The 19,196-nt window shown below is 42.2% G+C and overlaps 1 protein-coding gene across 3 annotated transcripts; it reads left to right on the forward strand.

The window, feature by feature from the left end:
• Positions 1–430: 430 nt before the first annotated feature.
• Positions 431–16,221, forward strand: LOC138966887 (multiple epidermal growth factor-like domains protein 6). Of its 3 annotated transcripts, none has more exons than XM_070339275.1 (13): positions 431–722; positions 1,592–1,955; positions 4,252–4,404; positions 5,080–5,259; positions 6,000–6,185; positions 6,927–7,064; positions 7,438–7,572; positions 10,756–10,893; positions 11,686–11,811; positions 12,532–12,666; positions 12,949–13,086; positions 13,829–13,966; positions 14,942–16,221. In XM_070339275.1, exons 2-13 carry the CDS (start codon positions 1,862–1,864, stop codon positions 15,082–15,084), a joined length of 1,704 nt encoding a protein of 567 aa, XP_070195376.1. In that variant the 5' UTR covers positions 431–722; positions 1,592–1,861; the 3' UTR covers positions 15,085–16,221. The 3 variants fall into 3 exon arrangements, with proteins under 3 accessions (XP_070195376.1, XP_070195374.1, XP_070195375.1); XM_070339273.1 differs by having other exon boundaries at positions 433–722; positions 11,674–11,811; XM_070339274.1 differs by having other exon boundaries at positions 433–722; positions 1,846–1,955; positions 11,674–11,811.
• Positions 16,222–19,196: the final 2,975 nt, after the last annotated feature.

The raw sequence follows: 19,196 nt of genomic DNA on the forward strand, positions 1-19,196 counted from the left end.
GAAAAAAAAGCTTGACATTTCAGACGTTCCAGTGGACATACATTATACATTGTGATTCAAAAATAAGAACAGTGAGTAAAAACAGCGCCAAGTCAGTCATTACACCAAACAAAATTGACATTGTTGTCCGCATAAAAGGCTCATACGTAAAGAGCCATTGTAATTACACATGTCACGAGCAATGCATGATGGCAAGTGAAAACCACAGTAATGTCTTACTCGCATAAACATTTGGTCCGTACATCGCCCTACTAAAGAAACAGGTACGACCAAAACCATTTCTCTCTCAGTGTTTCGTCGGACCTATCTTCGCGTGAATAGAAAAAGAAAGTAAGACGTTGATGCGCATGAATTCTGAAGTTATATACACGCAGTTTTCTTTGTCACTTTCACGAATGGTTTAAAAAAAATTGGTAGTGATCAGAAAAGAGCCGTCAAATTCGGCGCCTGTGAAGCTTTTGGAGTCTCCAAAAATTACATGGAAGAGCTGTGTTGTTATTTGTATGAGATTTATTTGTGATTTATTCAATGTTCATGCTATTCTTTTCTACAAACTGAATTACCCATAGGAAAAGTTGACATGACATTGCGTGTCTGGCGCTGAGAACCTCATGACAATCTGTGTCTGACACAAGGAATAAAGAAGACTCATGCTTGTTGCTGACACAAAGAATTAAGCCTGAAGAGTCATCCGTGTCGATTCTACGAGTCATTGGACTTATGTGAGGATTGGCATTTCTCTTATGTTCGTGGTATATGTATACTAATTTCAGCGGTCCTTGCGTTTATGTTATACATGACGTTTTCGCTGTATATTTCAAAGGCCGTTGGGGTTTTATGAGGAATGGCGATTTCTGTTTTTCGTTGTATCTTTCAACTGATCTGATTTATGTGAAGAGTAGTGGTTCTCTTGTTATTGGTACATTTCAACGGCCGTTGGACTCTTTTATGTGAGGAATGGCGATTTTGAGTGTTTCGTTGTATATTTCGACTGTCGTTTGATTTATGTGAAGAGTATTGATTCTCTTGTTTTTGTGGTACATTTCAACGGTTATTGGATTTATGTGATGAATGGCGATTCTCTTGTTGTCTTTGAAAATGTCAACTGTCATTTGATTTACGCGAGGAGTAGCGATTCTCTTGTTTTCTTTGTATATTTCAAAGGTCAGAAGCATTTTAAAGCTTTTTGTGTGAGCCGGTAAGGTAAAGGCCTTCGTCTTCTAGTGTTTGAGCAGCCAATGTTTATTTTCACGTGCAAATTCTGTCTTTCACAGGAACCAGTCACTCAGTTGAACGCCAAACAGTAAAAAAGAAGTCTAGAACACAGTGTTTACATAATATTTATAAGGAAGAAAACGGTCAAGCGAAATATCAACCGGTATGTATGACCGGTTGCCGATCCCATTTCCGGTATTTTGACGTTTTGTACCAGTAAAATACTAGAAATGTCCGGTCAACGCGATCCCTGCTTTGACTGAGTCGACACAAAAGTATTTCATAGCTGGTTCTCTTTGCATACGGAAATGTTGTGAAAGCAAAACCTTCCTTTGGCACCTCACGCGATTCTGATTTCGTCACATGTTTGTTGCAGGCCTACACCGAGAAGAGAGAGACTAAATGTTGTTCACGCGATGTGAAGTTAAGCTGTTCAATCAAAATAGGATCCAATAAGAAACAACGATAACGACAACGGTAGGAGAAATGCGGACCTAACCAGTCTCGATACTGGCACCTGAGAGAATAAGAAATGAATAAATGACTTTCACCCTCTTTCAAAATAGATCAATCTTCTTGACGAACAGAAATGTGAGACTAGCATTTAGAAATTGCTGCATATTGTGACAGATCATGCCCATATTACATGCAAGGTATGAGAGAAAAGACGTTTGTCTCCTGCTTTCTCTGCCTCGCCCTCATCACCACCTTCAGTGTAACTTCAGCTGCCGCAGCCAATGGTAGGTGAAATTAGAGTGTGTGTGTGTGTGTGTGTGTGTGTGTGTGTGTGTGTGTGTGTGTGTGTGTGTGTGTCAATATCAATATCAATATGAAGCTTATATAGCGCGTATTCCGTGGGTACAGTTCTAAGCGCTTGTCGAAGAGTTGTCAACACAGGACTAACAAAGAAACTAACATCTACAGACGGACACGAACCCTATCACACACTAGCAAACCCTGATAAACATACAACAAACAACTGTTTAACAACAATGTACACATCAATAGCTAGGTCCAAACAAAATAATATTAAACACAAAGAAAACACCTCTCACAGAGCACAGCACAAGAATGTCTTTTGGGGCACAACACGTGACATCACGTCGAACATGAAAGTCGCAGCCAGCTACGGGAAGAACTGAGTCTTCAACCTACTCTTGAACGCGTCAAGAGAGGGGCTCTGGCGAAGCTCAAGCGGCAGGGAGTTCCAGACGGAGGGGCCCGCGGAGGGGAATGCACGCTGACCAGCAGATGCGAGTTTCGAGCGAGGGATGTGAAGGCGGAGTGGGTCAGCAGCAGAACGAAGGGGACGGTCGGAGGGCTGGGTGTACAGGTCCAGGGAGGATTGAAGGTACTCGGGAGCAGAGTCGTTGAGACACTTGTAGACCAGAGTGGACAGTTTGTAGGAGATTCGGGTGTTGACAGGGAGCCAGTGCAAGGAGCGAAGTATGGGGAGGATGTGGTCTCGCTTCGTCTTCCTCAACGTCAGCCTGGCTGCAGCGTTCTGGACTCGTTGTAGGCCATGAATGGATGAGGCGGGGAGGCCAGCCAGAAGGGAGTTGCAGTAGTCCAGACGACTGAAGATGAGGGAGACAACCAGCTTGACACAGGCGTCCTGGGTGAGGTAGCGACGGATGGAGGCGATGCGTCGTAGGTGGAAAAAGCAGGTCTTGGTGATGAAGGAGATGTGTGTCTGCATGGAGAGAGTGGAGTCGAGAAAGACGCCAAGGCTCTTGACAGCAGGGGAGAATGGAACAGTCGCGTCATCCAGCTGGAGGTCCGTCACAGTGAGGGAAGCAATCTTCTGTCGTGTTCCAACGAGAAGGGCCTCCGTCTTCTCACTGTTCAGCTTCAACTTGTTCTCAGTCATCCAGTTCTTGATGTCAGTGAAACAACTGGAGATGGATCCCAGGAGATGGTCAACGTCCTCCGGCTTGGCGCTGTTCTGGAGTGTGTGTATGTGTTGGCCTACTTCTACGGACTATTTCTACGCCACACCCGTGTTCCGCGGACCCAAGAATTCAGCGGACGTCCGCTGAATTTGTTATGGCTGAATCACGTTCCACAGCCAATCTGGAGACCCCCTCAAAAGGCCCGCCAAAACTGCGATTTGTCCGCAAAAGTCGTAATTTTTAATCTTCGTGTGTTAACCTTCATACAAATCAAGCTTTGGCCACTCAGCTGTGAAGTGTTGTTTATTGGTTTTCACATCTACTTATTATCACCAGTTAAACAAGAAATTCCTCGGAGGTAGGAAAAACACCCCCGTCAAAGGGAAAATAACCTTCTCAGTTGGTGGCAGTGACTGAGTGAGAATGGTTATTTCCCTTTGACCATGAAGATGTCCCTCTATAAGTCCTTGTATAATTTTAATCCACCAATAACTCCCTAACCGTGTGTTTGACTGGTCCCAATTTTTGTAAGGACCGTCTCAGGAATGTATAGAACCTGTTCACCAAGTTTGGTGACGATCGGTCCGTTCATTCTTGAGATCTATATGCGAACACAAACACACAAACAAACAAACAAACAAACAAACAAACAAACACATCGACCGAAACCTATACACACCCCTATACCGGGGGTGTAATAAACTGTCGCGATATAGCCTAACCTTGAACGGTTGAAAACGACGTTAAACACCAAATAAAGAAAGAAAGAAAGTTAAATGAACAATCAGGGCACTCTGCTAATTACAAATCTGCTTTACTTTTTCTTCTAAACCGATTAGTAAATGAGTCCTCAAAAGTGGGGTCTTTTGGTGCTATTCCTTGAAAGTGCCTCAGTGTAACACTTAGTGAGTGTGTGTGTGTGTGTGTGTGTGTGTATGTGTGTGTGTGTGTGTGTGTGGAGTGTGTGCGTGTCTGTGTGTGTCTGTGCAGTGTGAGTGTCTGTGTGTGTCTGTGTCTGTGTGTGTGTCTGTAGACATGAGTATGAAGAGATGAAACTTGAGGGGCATAAGTAGATTTTAGAAACGGTATCATGTATGCTTTATAAAGTCGCTTAGTATATGCTGAAATTATCAAATTTTACCAGGACCTAATGCAAAGGTGGGAACTTGTGCCATCGGTTACTATGGTTACAACTGTCGTCATCACTGCCACTGCAGAGACCCCGATCATTGTGACGTCACAGCTTATTGCCACGGAAACTGCGCAGACGGTTGGTCGGGACCAAGTTGTCAGTCACGTGAGTAATCGACCAGTGAAAGATGCAAGTTACTTCCCGCGTTGTTTTTGAAAAATCTACTTTTGGAATTTGATTCCCTATGATTGTGGGCACATTGACCTGTTGTCGTTTTATTTTCAGTAGAAGATTTGAACGGATCCCCATACTCAGCCGGAGTAGCTGTGCATTGTGGCAGCAAAGTAGCTTTGCATATTGTTGTCTCTGGTACTGATAGTAATAAATCGGAGGGGGAGGGGGGATAGAGCTCGTTTGCACTTTCTTATTACTCAACTTGTCTGTTGTTGTTTTTGGTTTGTAGGTGCTTGTTTGCTTGGCTTGGTTTGATTTATCTATTTGTATTTTTTTTCTTGTTGTTGTTGTTGTTGTTTGCTTTGTGAAGAGTTGTTGGTTGATATTATTTGTTTGTTTGTGGGGTAGCCTATTGGTGGTGGGATGTTGTTGTTGGTTTTTTGGGGGTTTTTTTTGGGGGGGAGGGGGGTATTTTTGTGTGTGTTTTTGTGTGTGCTTATTTTGATGTTTCACAATTTATGTATAAATATGGTTTATGATACGGAGGGAGTGGCAATGATTCGAAGCCAGACTTCTATAAAAGTAAATTTTGAGTTGAAGTCGGAGTCGGATAATCTTAGCTCTTTTTTGGCAAATGTCACTGTTTATCTTCGTAATTCCTTGCAGAAAACTTAGCCTTTGGCATGCTGTCGAAAATTCGCTCCAATAACCCTGACCTGAGTTCAAGGTCAGCTTTTGACGGGAACAGTAGCACGTGCGTGACCTCTGCACCTGACAACCCTGGCTGGTTGAGAGTGGATCTTCAGACCAACACTGACGTTTACTACATCACACTGATTGTCGCAGGTTTGGTTCTATCAGAGACTGTAGAGTACACACTCCATTCACTGCAATTCTCAGATTAAGACCAATGTCCTTACCATTGTTATAATTCTTATGTATCACTGAGCACTGACTCCAGTGGTATCGTATTAGCGGGTTACTTGTTTAAACAAAGCTCTTCCGGCAAAAGTACTGAGTTGTTATATTTTGCGCGGGGCTTGACAAAATATCATGTAGAATCAGCAGAGGTCCAATGGGGTCCTCTACTTTTCTTCACCCGAATGCTTACAAATCCTCCGAATACGGAATACGGCTGCCTATACTGCGGGGGGCTTGAAAACAGTCGTACACATAACCTTTAAATTTGGATGACAGAGACACCTTTTAGTCTTTACCAAGTGTCCCCGCGAGTATGCTCAACAACAAAAGCAACTGCTTTTCTTTTTTTCTTCTTTTTCTTTTGTGAAAAGAACAGAGTACCTAAGATTAGCTTTTTTTTAATGAACCTCTGTTGATTGTTACTCAGTCTTTAATGCCATTCACCTTGGTTTTATGAAGGTCATTAGGGGGTGACATACCAGAAATGACGTGAGAATGGTCTAGTTCTAGTGTTGCTGGTTGTTTTGTTGTTGTGGGTTTTTTTCTTCTAACAAACAACAGTCCTTAGCAGATACTTTAATGTTTATTAAACCCATTGAATTAAAACCATCAACACCACCAGCACAACAACAACTACAGTGTTGTACATTTCAATATTTGTGCAGAAGGCACACCACCAAGAGGTTGGCAGGTGTTCGTCACAGAGTACAGTGAATTCTACACCCCCTGCGCCACCGTGCGCTCATACCAGTCGCACGTGCAAATGTCATGTGACTCGCCCGTCACAGGCCGTTACGTCACCGTCTTCAACCCGCATGGACCAATCACCGTGTGCGAGCTCCAAGTCTATGGTTAGTGATCGTTTTGTTCGATTTATTAGTATGCTGCAAATCAATGTTTATAAAGCTTCCTGATTAGTACGGGTGCTCTTTAATCGAGTACAGTACAATACAGTACAATCTCTGTTGAAAGACTCTATGTTTCACGACCACCTCTCTTTAAAGAACCTTGTTGCAAATGTGTATTTCTGTCAGTATGCAGAAGTGGTCTTGTTTGAAACGGCGAAAGGGAGGCCTATGACTTCGAAGAATGCTAAATTGTAAATTTCATTCTTCAAATAACTCTTGTAAATATGCGGCTTACTGTCCACAGAGAGAGTCCATTCATTATAATTTTGCCCTATATGAAGCCTAAAACATATCCTACAATGACTGTACCTCATCTCCTGTAGAATCAGATCTAATTCGGCATCTCCTGAATAATTAATTTGATTCTGAGTGAGCGTTTATTTGCAGAGTGTGCAGACTACTCGTTCGGTTCCCAATGCAATAAGACATGCCAGTTTGCCGACACCAGGGAAAGTGTAACCTAGTCTTATGCCTGATTGTTGACAGAGTGTGCAGACTACTCGTTCGGTTCCCAATGCAATAAGACATGCCAGTTTGCCGACACCAGGGAAAGTGTAACCTAGTCTTATGCCTGATTGTTGACAGAGTGTGCAGACTACTCGTTCGGTTCCCAATGCAATAAGACATGCCAGTTTGCCGACACCAGGGAAAGTGTAACCTAGTCTTATGCCTGATTGTTGACAGAGTGTGCAGACTACTCATTCGGTGCCCTGTGCAACAAGACGTGCCAGTGTGCCGACCCGGGGGAAGTGTGTCATCACATGTCGGGGCAGTGTCGTGCTTCTTGTCGTCCGGGCTTCACGGGCCGTGACTGTCAACAACGTGAGTTGGGCTGACCCGGACTGACAATGGCATGAAAAGACCAACACAGACGCGTACTGTGAATGGAAACAGACAAACCGAATGCATGCAGACAAAACACAGATAAACGGACACACACGCGCGCGGGCACTAAGAATCACGCACGTGAGAGTCCACACACTCTTCCTCACACACAGCGGCTGACCGACCGACAGACAGACGGACAGACAGAGAGACGGACAAACTGACGACAGATAGACAGACAGACTGCGACTCACTCACACACACACACACACACACACACACACACACACACACACACACACACACACACACACACACACACTTTTTTTGCACAAAAATATCAAAACCTTAGAACTGTCCTGTGTTTCAGGCTGCAATATGACGTATGGCAGCAATTGCGTCACACCATGCGGCCACTGCAGGCAAGGTGTATCCTGTAATCCTGTGTCAGGAGCCTGTCCTGCCGACTGTCAGCCCGGTTGGACCGGAGGGAAGTGTGATCAAAGTAAGCAGTGTGTATGACTTCTCTTTTTCATTTCTGTAATTGATGTGACGTTAACATTTCAAACATAGGGCCTATCACCAAAAAAACAAAAACAAAACTAAACCAGCAATAACATCTACAGCCCAAAAATGTAACCTAGTGCAAGACTTAGGGGAAGGGCTCCTAATATGGACCACTTTTTGTTTCTTGCTGATAACTAGCTTGTTTTCTTGCGAAGATGTTTCATTTTGTGTTTGGTAGTCCTTCTCTCTTAGGTTAACCGTTAGGCCTAATTAGAGTGAAATAGCTTTGATAGATATTCAGCAAAAATTAAATACAGAAAACATCACAAATGGTCCATATTAGGAGCCTGGGCGCCTAATATGGACCAGTGAAGCGGCCTTCACGAATCACTGTAAAAAGCCCCCTATACTTCAAAATAACATGATACAACTTAGTGTCCATATTAGGAGCCCTTCCCCTAAAACTTGTAAATAATGCGCCTCACACTCCTTCCCGAGTAAAACGTTTGCCTCACCGTCCCCGATCTGGTGAGGCTTTTACATGAGATAAGACCATTCCTCCACTTGGTCACTTATGAGCAAAAACAAGTCGCGTGAAGCGATATAAAAACATTTAGTCAAGCTGTCGGCATCAAAGTAACAGATTAACATAAAACAAGTCGCGTAAGGCGAAATTACTACATTTAGTCAAGCTGTGGAACTCACAGAATGAAACTGAACGCACTGCATTTTTTTACAATGACCGTAGTCCGCCGCTTGTGCAAAACGGAGTGAAACTGACGAGCCTGTTTAGCGCGGTAGTGGTTTCGCTGTGCTGCATAGCACGCTTTTTTGTGCTTCTCTTTGTTTTAACTTTCTGAGCGTGTTTTTAATCCAAACATATCATATCTATATGTTTTTGGAATCAGGAACCGACAAGGAATACGATCAAATTGTTTTTAAATCGATTTCAGAAATTTAATTTTGATCATAATTTTTATATTTTTAATTTTCAGAGCTTGTTTTTAATCCAAATATAACATATGTATATAATTTGGGAATCGTTTAATAAAAATAAAAATTTTAATTACAAGTTTTCGATTTTTAAAGACCAAACTCACTCATTAGTTTTTAAGCCACCAAGCTGAAATGCAATACCAAACCCCGACCTTCGTCGAAGATTGCTTGGCCAAAATTTCAATCAATTTAATTGAAAAATGAGGGTGTGACAGTGCCGCCTCAACTTTTACAAAAAGCCGGATATGACGTCATCAAAAGTATTTATCGAAAAAAAGAAAAAAAACGTCCGGGGATATCATTCCAAGGAACTCTCATGTCAAATTTCATAAAGATCGGTCCAGTGGTTTGGTCTGAATCGCTCCACACACACACACGCACAGACAGACATACACACACACACACATACACCACGTACTCGTCTCGATTCCCCCTCTATGTTAAAACATTTAGTCAAAACTTGACTAAAATGTAAAAAAACAGTCATTGCCGAGACTATATTAAGATAGTCTCGACTAACCACATCAAAAAACCGAGACGTGTCACGCTCGTCTCTGCGTAGCGCGCGAACCCAGTACTTCCTTAAAACCTATTTTCTGTAATTCTGAGCACATTTTTATAGTAAACATGACATATGTAATATGTTTTTAAATCAGGAAAAATTGAGGAATACGATGTAATCCTTTTTAAATCTGTTAGTGAAAATTCGATTTTAATGACAACTTTAATGAGCAAACTAATTAACAACTTGAATGTTTACGCTGCCGAGCTGAAATTCAATCCCATAGTCCGGACTTCGTCGAAGATCGCTTGACCAAAATGTCAATCAATTTGATTGAAAAATTAAGGCGTGACAGTGCGGCCTCAACTTTCACTAAAAGCCGAATATGACGTCATCAAAGATATTTCTCGAAAAAATGAAAAAAACGTCCGGGGATATCATACCCAGGAACTTTCATGTGAAGTTTCATGAAGATTGGTCCAGTAGTTTTCTCAGAATCGTTCTACATGCACACCCACACACACACACGCACGCACGCACACACACACACACACACACACACACACACACACACACACACACACACACACACACACACACACACACACACACACACACACACACACACACACCACGACCCTCGTCTCAATTCCCCGTCTATGTTAAAAAATTTTGTCAAAACTTGACTAAATGTAAAAATGGACAGCCTAGCTACTCTTTGTTAAGAGAGGGACTTTTTCGTGAATTAATTTCGTAAAAGCCTCTAGTGGCTTTTCCAGACATTAATTCATCAAACAATTCCAACTCACCACTGCAAGCAATCAGGGTGTGGATTTTTGGTATGCGTCTTATCTCATGTGAAAGTTTGGCCAGATCTCAGACGGTGAGCCTAGCAGTTTTCATGAGAAGGAGTGTGCCTTTAATTGGACGTCTTCAAGTCTGCTAGCAAGTAGCATTTCTGTATGCAATATCATTTTAATTCTGTGAATGCACAAGCAAGTTACGATGGTGCGATCTCGGCCGTATGAATGCAATGACCGAAACTGATATATACAGGGTGTCTAAAAAAAAAAGTACCCGATTTTCTTTCAATACTACAGACAAGTCAGTAACTTTATTGAAATCATTTTTGCGTGATAGAAGTTCATAGAAGTTTTGTCCCCAGTTCACAGCTTTCAGTTGAGATCGTCTGTTTCTTCACACCACGTGATCAATGTAGCCACCCCGTTTTCCAATGACAGACTGCATCCTCATTGCCATATTGTTCATTACATTGGGGAATGTTTCCTGTGGGATGTTCTGGATTTCTCTGAGAATGTTTGCCTTCAGTTGTTGTAGGTTTCTGGGTCTGGGGTAGGTACATATTAGCGTATTAGCTTACATATTAGTTTTTCCATTTCTCGCTACTGATGTTTCAATGTCTTTTTGGGTACTTTTTTTTGGAGACACCCTATATATGGGGTGTTCTATGTAACAATAAACACCGGCACCTGCATTGTGAGGTCCCTCAAATGAGAGAACACCTCCATTGAATGCCCACCTTCTGTTGTCCTTTCGTCTATTATCTCTACCAAAACATACCTATCATGACAGGCCACCTGCAGGCACGGACACTTTCGAATGTCCTTTCATCACAGATCTATACCACTGTGTTTGGGTGAAGACAGCATGGACTTTTTTCAGGGTGTGAGAGTGGGCGCTACGGACAGAACTGTGCGAAGAGATGCGGTGGTTGCCAAGACAACGCCATGTGTGCTACGGTCACAGGATTTTGCCCTGGAGAGTGTGAAAGTGGACTGACAGGACCTCGGTGTGACCAAGGTGACTCGGGTCTTTATCTGTATCGTTGGATTGAACAGTGACAAAAGATGACCTTGAATGCTTCTTTTAAAACACAGTGTACACATAGTGCACACTGTCAAGCATTTTGTTATAGGATATTATTGGATTTATCCATGTGTGTGTCTTAGCAGTAATTGTCCTCTCAAAGTTCAGACAAATTAGTCCGTATATAGAAGCTCGTCCCGTTTGTATTCATTTTCCTGACTGATAACACCTTTCACATCCTTAATAATAATAATAATAATAAATAACTTTTCTATAGCGCGAGTCCCATCAATTGGCTCCAGGCGCTTTACAAATTGATTTTAGAATAAACTAGCACAAATCAACAAGCATACAAAGCATACATTTAACTGAGACATAACACCAAGAACCCAAGCACTAAGCAAAACTTAGCGTACAATGTTAAAAGTACACACACACACACACACACACACACACACACACACATACACACGCACGCACGCGCACACACAAAGATACCATTGACAAAGAGACCATAAAGCACATACAGGGTAGAGAGTTCCAAAACAGAATAGAGTTGTGGAGAGTCTACTCAGGCTCCTTACATGCAATTATTTACCTTCTCAACAACGTTATGTAAAGTGGAAACCCCTTTTGAGACTCCCCAATTTAAGAACTTAGCTTCGTCGATCTGTTGCTTCTTCTTTTTAACAAAACATTTTTTTAACCTAGCTCGAATTATTTCTCTTTGTTGAAGACGTTAGCCTAATGAATGCTCGATGTAACATGTTTGAGGGTGTGCGAAAGGGCGGCATGGCCCCAGCTGTGGCTTTGTGTGTGGACAGTGCTTTCCCGGCACCACGTGCAACCCGGTCAGCGGCCTCTGTCCTAAAGGTTGTGTCTCCGGGTGGGAGGGGGTCTTCTGTAACCAAGGTATGTATCTGTGACTGTCTGTGTGTCTATCAGAGCTGATTAACATGATCGTATTTGGATACTTTGACGAGGTAGATAAACCAAATGCTGGCGTATCGAAGAAGACCAGCCACAGCGGGCTTGTTCGAGTCAAAGTATCACACCGGCCATATCCTCAGCGTATTACCAATACCTGCCCCAATATAGGCCAACTTGTCTAAGAGGACGTTAAAGCCAAATAGTCAGTCAATACCCAGCTGGACCTCTCTCCTCCCGTTACTTCGTCTCTGGTTTCTATCAATATATCCGTCACTTGTCCATTTGCCGTTCTCCCTTCAAGACCTATCCGTTTGTTATCGCATCTCTCCTCCATCCGTCCTGCACATTCGCTCAGTCCTGTTTAATCACCCATAATTTCATCTTGCCTATACTAAAGAGTCTGACGTAATTTTAAAATACTGGCAATAGTGCGTTATTATTTGTCCCCTTGTCTGTCTGTCTGATTCTGTCTGTCATAGACGCTAGGGCTGATTGTAATAAAATTGTAATTTCTGACATCATTACCCTCGTTGATTTAAAAAAAAAAGTCTCTCTCTCTCTCTCTCTCTCTCTCTCTCTCTCTCTCTCTCTCTCTCTCTCTCTCTCTCTCTCACACACACACACACACACACACACACACACACACACACACACACACACACACTGACACACACACACACATGATTTTGTTTTGTTTTTCAGAGTGCCTTTCTCATCACTATGGCGTAAACTGCCAGCACGAATGTCCGCATTGTCTGACGTCATGTAACAGCAAGACGGGTCTTTGTGACGTCAACGGCTGCAAGGTCGGGAAAAGGGGAAAAAAGTGCGAGCACAGTAAGTACACAGTGCTTTTATAACTGACATTAATTCAGTTAATTCCATTAAGAGCTTACGTCATTCTCCAAAGTTCGTTGGTTTCTTTTGTCATTTCTTCGGCAATAATACTAGTGCGATCATGTGCAGTAACAAAAACTACATTTTAGAAACATGGTGTTATTTAACCGTTTGATGTGCTCAGGTGCGGTGACAGTTGTAATATACATCGATATCATCCCATTGTCTGTTGTTTCACTCATTCTTCATTCTTTTTTTTTATTCTTTTTTTTTTAATGTCAGACTGCCAGGGCGGGCATTATGGCGCTGGTTGCAAAAACAGATGCGGTCATTGTGAGACGGGGTGGTGTGACATCATCAGTGGTCACTGTGCTCATCTGTGGTGTCAGCGCGGGTGGGACGGTGCTGGTTGCGACAGGCGTGAGTAATTATGGTGTTAAATTGAATCAGACTGACTTTTATTTGAAATATACAGAAGTTTTAAATGTGTTTATTGACGAAGTCGCCCTAATGTTCTCTCTCAACATTTGTAACGTGCTGCCAAATTGCGTAATGTTAAAATCATTGCATTTCGTGAAGATAATGCCCCAGCATCTGGGTGCATCATGCTTTTCTAGGGCATTAAAAGTGTTCACTGTTGGGTAACTGTACGTGTTGGGGGTGTCCGTCCCGGCCCGGATTCGAACCAGCGACCTCTCGATCACAAGTCCAGTGCTCTACCACCTGAGCTACCCGGGCCCCCATGATGGGGGTGATATTTTAACATATCGATCCCGGCAGCATCTGTGTGCATCATGCCTTTCTAGGGCATTAAAAGCGTGAGGTAACTGTACGTGATGGGTATAGTAAGTAAATTTTAAGGGGCTTATTGTCCGTCAGGTCTTAATTGCCTATCTTGGACATGAATTGGTTTATACGATTCGAGTTTTACGCCCTCACGGCTTTTTGATGTATGCGTGTTTAGGTAATCAGCCATCTGCACTTATGGTAGATGGTATAATGATAATGACCAAGATCTTTAACGTGCCATTGAGGTGACACGGGGGTGGGAGATGGATACCGTCTCTGGGTCTCGATCACAACACAAGTCCAGTGTTCTACCACCTGAGCTACCCGGGCCCCCATGATGGGGGTGATATTTTAACATGTCATTTGTGTGCAGCATGCCCTCCTAGGATGTACGGTGTCAACTGTTCGGATGCCTGTGGAAACTGTGATGCGGGTGACATTTGTGATCCCATTACTGGGGTCTGTCCCGGTAAATGCGCTGAGCGCTACTATGGGGATAAGTGCACAACACGTACGTACATGTAGGCTTTCATGTGAGTGTGTGTGTGTGTGTGTGTGTGTGTGTGTGTGTGTGTGTGTGTGTGTGTGCATGATGTGTGTGTGTGTGTGTGTGTGTGTGTGTGTGTGTGTGTGTGTGTGTGTGTGTGTGTGTGCTAATCTAATATTCCGATTAACACAAACAATTTAAGTGGCATATCGTTCGAAAAATTAAATGGATAAAACTTCTCTCAGGAACATTGATTATTTTTCTTCTGGTAAAAATGCTTACCGTGTGACAGGGGAGGCTACCGCTCCTTTTACAGCAGACTCTGCTCCCGAGTTGTTGGCCTTTAAGTCAACACCGGTGGATTGTGGAATTCTGTTGGGGTCTGGTGGTTTCCGATTGTCTGTATGTTCATGGAAACCTTCGGGTTTGCATAACAGTTTTTATAGGGCTAAGAAATTAGCCCTAACATTTTAAATCCTGTTTGATTGCACTTCGCCTCCCGAGGTGATCGTAGTGTTACGGCACTCGGTTACAACTGAAACAGACTCACCTACCCCAAGCACCATATGCTTGTTCCCTTTGCTCTCAACTTCATAAATCCTAAAACAGTGCTAAGCGCCTCACAAAAACATACATAGATAAATACATTATTCTGTACACAATTCCAAATCAAATAATATTACACATTACATGTAAACTGAGATAGGTAATAAAACTGAATCGTTCCCGAATTGCAAACAAGGCAAGGCAAAGGATTTATTCAAGACACCCCATGGAGATTCACAGTGAAAGAAAAAAAATACAAGAAAAAGAAAGAAAGGCAAACTGTTTTAACATATAAGCCTACATAAGCTCATTCCGATGGGGGGAAAATATCAGGATTTCATAACTCAAAAATAGAAATTCACGGGTTATGACTCTATGCATGTGTACATATCATTGCGAAAACAGGTCGGGACATGAACAAGCAACCAACCAAACAATCTGCCTATGTTTCAGTGGCCATATACGTGGACACGACGAGCCAGGTGTCCATCACCCTGATAGCGTCGGTCCTGGCGTCCTTCTTTTTCGTCGTCTTCGTCGTCTGCGTGTGCCTCTGCATGAAGTGGAAAAGGGACGCTGGGATTGTGCTTGTGTGATGGAGATTTCAGTGATGTTGATAAGACGTATGCTATCCCAGCAGTTTATATCTGCTGGTCTTTGAATATACCGTCTTGAAGTGCCGGACTGTGGACATGTGTGCTGGTTTTTGAATATACCGTCTTGAAGTGGAGTGTGGACTTGTGTACGTGCTGGTCTTCAATTGAATATACCATATTGACTCAAAATGGACTATGGACTTGTGTGCTGGTCTTCGCCCTGGTCTTTTGAACGTGACATACCTTATTACAGTGGAGTGTGGACTTGTGTGCTGCTGGTCTTAATTAATACCGCATTGAAGTGGACTATTGCCGGACTAGCGTGCTGGTCTTCGCCCTGGTCTTTTGAACGTGACATACCGTATTGAAGTGGAGTGTGGACTTGTGTGCTGCTGGTCTTTATTAATACCGCATTGAAGTGGACTATGGCCGGACTAGCCTCGTGCTGGTCTTCGCCCGGCTGGGCTTTGAACATAATTATACCGCATGGACTAACGGCTGCTTGTTTTTGAGAGATCATGAATAACCATGCAGTGTCATATATAGCCTAACTCTTTATCCCGTCATCGTATGGTAGGTAGTGTTGATGAGCCTGGACTATGATGATCGGTTTGGATTCGGGTCTCTGATTATATCTCCTTGAAGTGCAGATGATATCCCATGTTGTGTTTCTGTGATGGTGACTTTTGTGTAAATGAAACCTCTCAGAGGTGGTTTGAGACAGTCATGAGAATTCTGAACTATCATGATGGGCATCGTCAGCATGGACTCCTAATTGGTTCTTTTTGTTTGTCTGTCAATCAGTTTGATAGACAGACTAGCTATTGCCAAGGGCTGAATTATGAAAATCTATAGCGGGGTGTATTGGTAAATTTTTCCGAATGTTTCCTATCTGGACCACGTTATAGAGTCATGCACGTGCGGTTTGACTATTATCATCTTTATTCAGATTGTGTTGAATTTGTGTGTGTCATATAAGCTTACGTAATTACGGTACCCTAATTATTTTTGCTCCGATTGAGATTATTAATCATACTGTATGTATGCTCATAGACGTGTGCCCGCCGTGAGTTCAATGTGAGTGTTTTTATGTGTACGAGTGCATGTGTGTGTGTGTGTGTGTGTGTGTGTGTGTGTGTGTGTAAAAAACAAAAAGCACAGTGGGAAAGATCAGTTTTCAGCTGTTGACGAATGGCAGTATGCTCAGTTAGACGTGTAAGGGCATCTTTTTTTTTTTTTTCGTCGTTTACACCTGTTCCTTTGTCCCGCTGTGCTCTCACACCGCCCCGTCCCTGCACTCGCTGCTCCAACCACCTCTGAATTTCGTTCCGCTGCCAGACTTGTCGATTTTACAGACGCTCCAGGGGGGGGGGGGGGGGGGGATGTCGGGTCGCTGCGGTACCCTCGGAAGATGACACTGCACTTCTGTTGAGTCACTTCGACGGTGTTCAGTAGTGGGTCTGTCCCGAGCTAACGGACGCAGCTGTAAGGGCATCTTTATAAGTGATGCGATGCTTATATTGCTTCCAGAGTTTTAGAGAAACAAAATGGATTTTTTTAATAATATTTAACCGGATGATGTTTGACAGTATGTCATGTGTTTAAATATACATACTGTTTATATGTGTAAACAAATTGTATGTAGACTTCAAGAAGAATCAGTTATGTAAAAAACAAACATTCATATATCTATACACGAAAGTATCTCCAAATAAATACATATACGAATTGCACCTGCGTTTTTTGTTTGTTTTCTTCTGTTGTTTTTGGCAATATAAGGAGTTATAAAAAGCAATGCTGGTGATATCTTATCGCATCATTTATGTCGCACATTTCTACCATTATCGCAGTAGTTCACATCAATACCAGGCTCATGAGTAAGACTGAACTTGAAATGAACGTTTAAAGTGCGTTGTGCTAGTCAACGCATGTGTGTGTGTGTGTGTGTGTGAGAGAGAGACAATGACAATGACAATGACAAATCTTTATTTTTCGAGGGTGACAAGAATAAGCATAGATATGCTTTTTTGCATCTGGCCCTCGCCCTAAAGAGGGACTAAACTATTTTACTATAACTATGACTAGAAAAAGGTTACATAAAAACATTAATGGTAGAACATATAAGTTTATGTACATGAAGCGCATTATGTAGAAGCATTGTAGATCATAAGGTAGTGTTCAAAATTGGGTGTAAAGCAATGAAGATAAACGGAAAGTAACCCAACAATACATTAGCTCAGCAAAACAATGTATTACAGAGCCAAATCTTCGTGATTTTGTCACAATAAACCATAATTCCGATAATGAACAACTGTATACAAAGAAAACATACCAACCAATCAAGTTTATTTGTTCATAGAGTTCATTAAATGGAAAGAATATTTGGTTCTAAAAGAATCCGTGTTGGTGGATTGCCGCAGGGCGTCCGGAAGAGCGTTCCAGAGGCTGCTTCCTGAATAAACAAGACTTGATTTAAATAGGTCTATCCTAGGAAGAGGAGTGTTTAGTTTTATAAAGTGGTGCGAATTCTTCAAGGAGAACTTTGAGCAAATGGTTTCGGGTGCATTTTCTGTCATAATTTTATGCATCATTATTCCTTTGTTGTAATTCATTCTTGACTTTAGAGGTAGGACCCCTATGTTGATGTAGTCTGAGTCGGTGAGAGTAGTCTGTTTGAGTAATACTACTTTTAGCGCTCTTTTGTGTAATCTGCTGAGTAGCTTTAGGGAATTATCACTTGCAGAGTCCCATAGAGTGGATGCGTAATCAATAAGAGACTGAATATGAGCAGTGAAAAATAACTTCCTGGCTTGACAATTAAGGAAGTGTTTAATTCTAGATAAGAGGTACACTTTCTTTGACACTAATTTACTAAGTTGTTCAATGTGAGTTGACCAAGACAGGTTGTTATCGATGTGGACACCTAGAACTTTGTGATGGTCGACTTTTTCCACTATATTGCCGTCAATCATTAAATCGGGACCAGTTGAGGTAAAATTCTGTCGTTTTTGTCTAGTTGTAATTATCATATATTTGGTTTTCTTTGGGTTAAGAGACATGTGATTTAGGTCAGTCCATTCTGTCAGCTGGTTTAGACTTCCTTGGAGGGATTCTGATAAGCGAGTTAAATTTTTGTTACTGGAGTGAATTGTGGTATCATCTGCAAAAAGTTCACATAAATGTTGAATATAAAGGGGGAGGTCATTAACATATATTGAGAAGAGCAGAGGTCCTAATACCGATACTAGAGAGAGAGAGAGATCGAGAGAGAGAGAGAGAGAGAGAGACATGTTTCCGTTTAATCAGCAGTGAATGTCCTGTCGAGGGAAGGATGTAAAATGTACAACTAAATCATTTGTTATATTCTTGAAATTGAAATGAGATGTCATCAGTGATTGTTATTGCTTTCAATGCATTAAAGAAAACATTCATTTCTCTATCCAGTCATGGACTGTTTTGTCATAATTAAGTAGCTGTCTTCTTTCATATCACCACACTCTTCATATGACTAGCTTCTGAATTTGCCCCAGTGTGCAGTTGGTCCAAATAAGAGCGCTCTTGAAGTGTTCTAAATGATCCAAGCATGTATTCAGATATACACAAGACAACTCTCTCTGGCTATCTCTCTCTCTCTCGCTCTCTCTCTCTCTCTCTCACACACACACACACACACACACACACACACACACACACACACACACACACACAACCACACACACACACACAGACGAGAGGAGAGTAAAGAAAAAACACAAAACAATTTTAACCCAAAAAACACTTTAATGAGCAAGGGAGGATGATGTACATGCATTTACCATACAGTTGTTCAGACACACATTGGACTATACATATGAATCAATCATCACAGCCACGCTAAAAATGAGAGTGGCAAATATGCACAGAGAAAGCCCTCGAGATAGTATTACACAATAGTATAATGAGTAATGTTGGCATGCGACTAGATCAGAGATGTCCAGGATAAAGCATGACATAAAAATGACATTACATTTACAATGGACATGTCAAACTTCAATACTATCAGGTATTCAAATAGGCCCTTTAAGCTCACAGTATGCAAGGCTGAACAGTTGAGCTCTCACATCCATCCAGGG

The sequence above is a fragment of the Littorina saxatilis genome, linkage group LG5 (assembly GCF_037325665.1).
Source record: "Littorina saxatilis isolate snail1 linkage group LG5, US_GU_Lsax_2.0, whole genome shotgun sequence".
Lineage (NCBI taxonomy): Eukaryota > Metazoa > Mollusca > Gastropoda > Littorinimorpha > Littorinidae > Littorina > Littorina saxatilis.